The sequence below is a fragment of the Myotis davidii genome, unplaced genomic scaffold (genome assembly GCF_000327345.1).
Source record: "Myotis davidii unplaced genomic scaffold, ASM32734v1 scaffold1036, whole genome shotgun sequence".
Taxonomy (NCBI): domain Eukaryota; kingdom Metazoa; phylum Chordata; class Mammalia; order Chiroptera; family Vespertilionidae; genus Myotis; species Myotis davidii.
Window position 1 is genome coordinate 1,973,267 of NW_006287260.1, and position 7,393 is coordinate 1,980,659.

Sequence of the window (7,393 nt, forward strand, 5' to 3'; positions counted from 1 at the left end):
GCTGTGGCCATGCCCGGGGCTGAGCTCCTGGACGGTCTCCAGAAAAAGCCCTCGCAGCCCCTCCGCAGCGGGCCTGGGCTTTGCAGAGATGGAGCGGCCTCCTCCGCGCCCACCGGGATGGAGAGCTTGGCCCCATGCCCTCTGTGCCCAGAAGCCGCTGGGGAGTCCAGGAGCCCAGGCTGGACCCCGAAAGGCCACCTCCTCTGGGCCTTGGCTTTGGCAGCAGGGCCTTCACTGCTTCGTGGAGATTCTGTTTGAAGTCAATTCCCCAAACATCAGATACAAAGTCAGACATACACATAAGGCTTTCCTCAGCCTGGGTTGTGTTTTTCCTTCCCATGGCACGGTGTCAGCTGGTGTCGGCTGGTGTCGGCTCGGTGTTGGCTGGACTCAGTTCAGCCACCTGCACCGACAGCAAGGGGCAGAGGCCTGGCATTCCCAGGGCAGTGGGCACAGCTGGGTGGGAAGGCCACCTGGGGAATAATTTGGGCCTTTTCCTGAGGGATGCGAACTGGGCGTGGAATCCTCTGTCCACTCCTTTATCCCACCTCCCCATCCTAGACCAAACACGCTGTGGAATGCATCATGCACTCACCCTCTAGTGTTTACTGAGTTTCTGCTGCGTGCCCGGCCTGTGCCAGGGCCACCTGAGAAACTTCCTCGAGAGCAAGGATAACCACTATCATTCAGGGGTGGGCAAAAGTAGGTTTACAGTTGTAATACAAAGAAATAATATGATAATTAATAAGCAATACAAGAATAAACTCTGTGTTTCCATACTCACAACTGTAAACCTCCTTTTGTACACCCCTATATTTTCAAAGAGGCTACCCTGGGCCAGACACCATACTTACTTTTTTTTAAAAGATATTATTCACATAACATAAAATTCACTGTTTTAAAGTGTATAGTTTGGGCTGGCCAGCGTGGTCAGTGATTGAGCATTGACCTATGAACCAGGAGGTCATGGTTTGATTCCCAGTCTGGGCACATGCCTGGGTTGCGGGCTCGATCCCCAGTGTGGGGTGTGCAGGAGGCAGCTGATCAATGATTCTCTCTCATCATTTATGCTTCTATCTTTCTCTTCCTCTCCCTTCCTCTCTAAAATCAATAAAAATATGTGTTAATAAAATAAAATATGCATACAGTTCAGTGGGTTTTAGTATTCACTGTTAAATTCTCAAAATAATGGCAGGTATGTAAATGTCCTAGAGAAATATAGTAGTTTTCTGTTCACACTTTGCAAGTAAAAAGGGTGGATCGTTAAAAAATTAAAAATAAAAAATAATGGCAGATATGTGGTATTATTACCTACATTTAATAAGTAAGGCAGCCAGTGCCCAGAGAGGCTGCATAGCTTGACCACGACCACCCACCTGGGAACTTGGCAGAGTGAGAATTTGCACTCAGGCCATTGAGACCAAAGCCGGACTCTGAACAGGAGACTTGAGTGCCTCTTTGGATGGGGCCAGGTAATGGAGGTCTTAAAAGCCATCTGTGACATTAGCCCTCTTGGGGAGGACAAAAATAGGGAGCCACTGCAGGTTGCTCAGCAGGTAGTTGGGGAAACTGAAGTTCTACCACGTAAACTTGTAATGCGACAGATCTGGGGTAGCAGCCCCTGGGTCTCATTCTAGAAAGATTCTGGACGTGTCTCTCTCCAGTCCCTCAGTCATTGCATTCCCACTGCTGGCTCTTTGGTGAAAAGTGCATTAGGTGCCTGCTCTGTGCCAGGCACCGTCCTAGGCTCAGAGAATAAAGACGGGAAAAGAGCAGTAGCTGTCTCCAAAGAGTTCCCTGCGGGGGCCCAGGACACACATGCAGGTCAGCCTCGGTGCCGCATGAGGAGTGCCGTTGAGGTGTTAAGGGCCCTCAGAGGAGAGAAGCGTGACCAATGACTCTCCCAGGAGTGGAAACAGCGGGTGTCAGGGTAAACTACAAAACGGATATTGAGGAGGGCATTGAAGATGATGTCTGTTTGGTTTCCCGAGAAGCAGACCCTGAGAGAAAGATTTGAATGCGGGCAGTTTATTGGGGAGACTCAGGACATGCTATGTGGGGAGTGGGGAGGTGAGACGGGGAAGGCAGCCAGTGAGGGTTTAGCAGCCAGTTAGCGCTGTGGGCACCAGGGCTCATCCCCATGAGGATGAGAACTGTCTCAATCTTAACCCGCCAGAGGGCGAGGGAGCAGGGGGTGCAGACATCAACTGATGTCAGGCACTGGCTCAGTGACCGAGGGCTGCTTCCGGACGGCCATTCCCTGGCACTTCCGGTCTGACCAGCACAGAGTGGCCATTAGGTTCCAGAAGCCAGGGGAAACTTCCGGTAAAGACACGCGGGCGCTGGCAGGTGGGTGTGGGGCTGGGGTGCACTGCAGAGGCCAAGGCGAGGCAGCGACAGGACGCTGGCTGCTGCAGAGACAGACTGCTGCTGGAGGACAAGGCTGCGCAGGGTCTCCTGGCGGAGAACCGGCAGATGGAGGGCTAGGGAGCTGGGTTTGGGGACCCCGATGTGGCCGGAGCATGGGGTGAGGTCACAGCGGGAGACCAGGAGGCCAAGAGGTGAGGGCCATGCTGCAGGCTGCAGGCCTTGACCTCCTTCAGGCAGAGGCTTCTCGGAAGGGGACACTGGGGGAGGGCTGTTCTCAAAGATACTCAACTACATGACCACCCAGTGAGCCCGGGACACAACTTGCTGGTCAGGCCCAGGCAAAATGGCCCTGGTTGGAAAGCAGCCCCTGGCATTGCCACTGGGGGGGTGGTGGGGGTCATTTCTCCTTTGAGGGATATAACTGAGGTCACCTGCGATGTCCAGGCAGGCCAGCAGGTGCTCGTCCAGATTAGAACTAAGCAGGGCCTTGGCCCACCCCGCCATGTGACCAGCACTGTCCCCCCCTGATTAAGAACTGGGAGCACGGAATGGCCCATGCCCAGAAGATCTGGAATAATCAGCATCAGCGTTTTGCCTTTGCCTCCAAGATGCAAACACGCTCTCATCTGACCTGACCGCGGTGTTAATGACGGCGGAGCAATTTGGAGAGGCCGCTCTCCGCATCGCTAAGGAGAGGAAAAGCACCAGGCCCCCGCAGCAGCTGCTGCCTCCCGCCAGGCGCCCTGTGCACGCTGCCCTTGGGTCCTGTCGGAGGCTGGGGAGGGCAGGTGGAAAGGGACACAGAAGAGAGGAAGAAATGTGGATGGGACAGGGGCGTGGGGGCTGCCCATACTTCACCTTAGAACAAACTAGAAGAAGGTGTTCTTTGCTCTGGGTAAATGCAACGTGTGGGGCAGAGTGCGGGCTGGAATGGGGCCTCCCCTTGCTCCCTGGGCAGTCATCCTTGTGCTGTGACCACCCTGCACACCATCCATGGCAGCCCCGGAGAGCAGGAAAGACAGAGGGCATGGCGGAACCTGAAACCACCCGATAGTGGGAAGTGGTGAGATGCAGTGTCTGATTCCACCCATTAGCAGAAATGCTAGAAGGGGCTTGGTTGGAGACCATGTAGGCTAACCCCGTTCTTTCACTAAAAAGCTTAGAGCGATGCACTCAAGATCACCCGACTCTTCCCTTGATAAGAAACTCCACTAATAGCAGCAGGTCAGGTACCCAGAGCCGTGAGGATGGACAGGTGTGGGAGAAGCCATGAGCTGTTGGGTAGAGGAAGAGCCAACAGTCAACCACAGGGCTCCCCACACACCCGGGCCCCATTCCTCCTGGAGGGGGCAGTCTCGCTGCCAGGTGCCCCACCATCCCAACTGGAACCCCACACGGCCCCTCCCTTCCTCTTCTTCCAGATCAGAGCACCAGCCAGCTCGGTCCATGCCTCATCTGGACAGAGGGAAGCCCTTCCTACTTCTGGTATCTGCCTCTCCCACCCTCGCCCGCTCTCGCATCTGGCTGAGGCCCAGTGGCCACTGGCTTCCTCTCTCACCTCTCGTGCCCTCCTTTTCCTTCCGGCAACTCATGTTTTTCCAAGACAGCAAGGCCTCCCTGCCCTTACATCCGGCTGCTGGAATCTTCACACCAACCAGGGCAGGCTGTGGCACTCCCATGCCTGGGACCCTCCCTGGCTTCCGTCTCGATCTTTCCCTGACCCCTCTCACTTAATCCCGTCTTCCTCTGCCCCTCACTGTCCATTGGGGGTGGAGCACTGGCTTTGTTTATCTCCTAGGAATGTGTAGATAATGGGTGTTGTCTGCTCCATCTTAAATGTGGGAAGTAGTTCAGTACCTTAACTTGCCCGGCCCACACAGGTAAGTGGCAGTGATGGGATGCAAACCAGGACTCCGCGGGTCCAAGGCTGCTGGTGGAGACCGATACCTTCTGCTCCTTCCAGTCCTCACTCAGGGCCTGTCCAGGAGCCTCAGTGTCCGCCATTAAGGCCCAGGCCCCGACCCTCACAAGTCCACAGGCCAGCACCCCATGATCTGTGCTCAGTGCCTTGACCTTCCACTTGGCACTATGTCCAACATGGAGGTCACAGTCTGTCACCACCATCATCACCCCCCCCCCACACACACACACACCCTACCCCGCATTTAACCCAGCATTTAGCTGGGCATTGTTAGCTGTGGGATTAGAAACCTCAGTGCTGCCGAGGACTTTAAAGATAATCAACTCACCTGGATTCTATAGATCTGGAAACGGAGTCCTAAAGAGGGAGAGAAAGTTGCCCAGTTACTTTGCTAAGAAGCCGCAACTACAGATAAAAACAGACAGGAGCTCTGATTAAAGCAGTCTCCGGGTCCTTTCTCCTCTGCAGCTCTTTCAAGGGATGGGCCCCCTTAAATTTCTGCTGTGCCACCTCTGGGCCTTCCAGTCAGCGCCGAGGTGCCTACACAGCTCCCCACCCCCACCACCGGCTTCTCACCAACGGGCACCAGCCACGCTGGTTGCCTGGCCTTTCCTCCTGCCACTTCTCACTGCCGGGCCCCAATCCCACCCATCTCCCAGGTACCGTCTCTTCCAAGAAGCTAGTCTGAATTCTCCCAACTGACTGTGTTTCTCCTTCCACTGAATCCCCAAAACACTTCTCTTAGGTAGATTTCTCCTCTTCCCCGCAGCAGGGTGTACCCTGAAGACCTTGGTCCTGCAAAGCCTGGCCCTTCCCAGGCCTCAGCCCCCCTCTCTTGTAGCCAGATTTCATTACATCTGAATAATCACCCCCCAGTCAGCCAGTCTGCTCTTGGGCCTCCTGAACTCTCTCTCTCTCCACTTGATATAAGCCCATTTCCTCTTGTTTGGGCATCTTGGGAACTATAGGAGAGGATAAGTCCTCACATTTCTTTAGGAGCGTAAAAGCCGAGTCCCTCCCTGAAGGCCCAGCCTCCCACCGACATACTTGCCGCCTCCCTGATTGGCCTGCTCAGGCCTGGGTGCGACGGAGGCTGACTTCACCTGGGAGGCCTTGACCAATTCTAGTCCCAGAAGCCCCTCCCTCTCCTCCCCTGCCACAGGTGCTGAGGGGCCTAGGTCTCCGGACTTCCTGCCCCTCCCCACCTGGGCTGATGGGTGGGAGTCAGGGTTCACGCCACCCTCAGATCCTGTCATTGCTGCTCCTTAGCATTTCTCCTGGCTGCACCTGCACTGGGGCAGCCCGAAAGACACTGTGGGTGAGACACTTTTTTTCCCTAATCCTCGGCCAAGGACATGTTTTTATTGGTCTGTTTAGAGATAGGAAGTGGGGAGGGGAGGGGAGAGAGAAACATTGATCAGTTGACTCCTGCATGCGCCCTGACCGGGGCTCAAACCTGCAACCTAGGTATGCACCTTGACCAGAAATCAGACCCGCAGCCTCAGATGGTGGGGCGAAACAACACCCCACTGTCTGAGCCACCGGCCAGGGCTGAAACACTTGTTTTAAGCTCTAACATCATGTTCGTGCCAAGCTGCTTGCCCTGCCCCCGAGCGCCTGCGTCTCAGCCGGCCATGACTTCCTGGCTTTCTTACCTCTCGGCCCCCCCTGCACTGGAACGGGAGCTCATCAGACACACTTCACATATGGCCTCCTCCACCCCTGGCTAAGGAAAGTTGCCCTGATTACGGAAGTATGTGTCCCCAGTTCTCTGATAATCTATCAGGAAGGAGCCAGGGCGAGGTCAGGGTTGGGCTGTGGGAGCTGCTGCTGACAGCCTCAGGGCCGCCTGCCCGCCTGCCTGGGGGCACAAGGCAGAGTGCGGTTGTCTTTCCGCTCATGTAGTGACCTTGAACCCCTCATTGTATCTGCTCCTCAGCTTCCCCCAGCTTTATAAATGGGGATAATAATACCCATACCACCATCCCCTCCAAGTGGTATGAGATGAAGGTGTGCTGGGAGTTACCTGGAAGAAAAATAGCATTAGGAAATTGTCCAAGTTTAAATATACACATTTTTTAAATATATTTTTATTGCTTTCAGAGAGGAAGGGAGAGGGAGAGATAGATAGATTCATCAACGATGAGAACCATTGGCCGGCTGCCTCCTGCACAGTTGGGACCAAGCCCACAACCCTGACCCGGAAATTGAACTGTGACCTCCTGGTTCATAGGTTGACGCTCAACCACTGAGCCATACTGGCTGGGCAGGAAATCATCCAAGTGTAGACCAGAGGGATCCCTCTTGTCTGGGCTCCTCACTCTGCAGATGGAAGAACAGAGACTTGGGAAAGGTTGTGAAGGTCAAACAGTGATCTGGCTTGAAAACCAGTTTCCATATTTTCTGGGGCTGGAGGGGGCAGCAAAGAAAGGTAAGGAAACCGCTCCGATGGGAGTTCAGGGAATGACAGGGTTACAGCAGGCCCCAAGCTCGAAGCTCAGCCCTGCCCCGGGAGCCTTCATGAAATGGACACTGTGCTGCCTGTTCACAGGCCGTCGGAGAGGACCAAGAGGAATACACGGACCAGCCTGGCACCCGGTGTGCTCCCCAGTCTCCAGTTCCTTCCCTTTTCTTGTTTTATCTTTAATAGCATCACAAATGCTTTCAAAAAGGGAGTCACAAAGAAAATCATTTTCTCTTAGAGCCGAATGTTGCCAAAAGACAATTGCGGGCCTCGGATTCCCTTTCCCTTGGGGGCTTTTCTTATACGGTGAATGTGAAATGGCCATTTTCCCCGTCAGTCAGCGTAATGAGGAAGCAGAAATATTGCTTCTCCCTCCCCCGCCGCCTCTGCCGTGCAGATTCCTCGCAGGTACCGGCCGAGCAGCTTTTAATGGAGCTGCGGCCAGATCCTCCCGGAGAGGAAAGTGATTTCTATGCGATTAGCTGAGTGGTGAGGCTAATAGTTATGATCCAATAAACACACTGATCAGGGTCATTTGTGCCCCCTCCCTCCCGGCTCCGTCCCGCCGGGCCAGGGCAGGCCTGGTGCAGGCTCTGCTTGGAAGCGCTTGGGAACAGCCAGGGCTGGGGCTTCCCAGC

At 54.7% G+C, this 7,393-nt stretch overlaps 1 protein-coding gene across 1 annotated transcript in view; it reads right to left on the reverse strand.

Annotated features, from left to right (window-relative positions):
* CPNE5 (copine 5) overlaps nucleotides 1-4,374 on the reverse strand; it is a 100,869-nt gene extending 96,495 nt beyond the window's left edge. The window contains exon 1 of the mRNA XM_006759060.2: nucleotides 4,318-4,374. Within this exon, the coding sequence (XP_006759123.2) occupies nucleotides 4,318-4,374 (57 nt within the window). The remainder of the gene's footprint in view (nucleotides 1-4,317) is intronic.
* Between the last annotated feature and the right edge of the window lie 3,019 nt (nucleotides 4,375-7,393).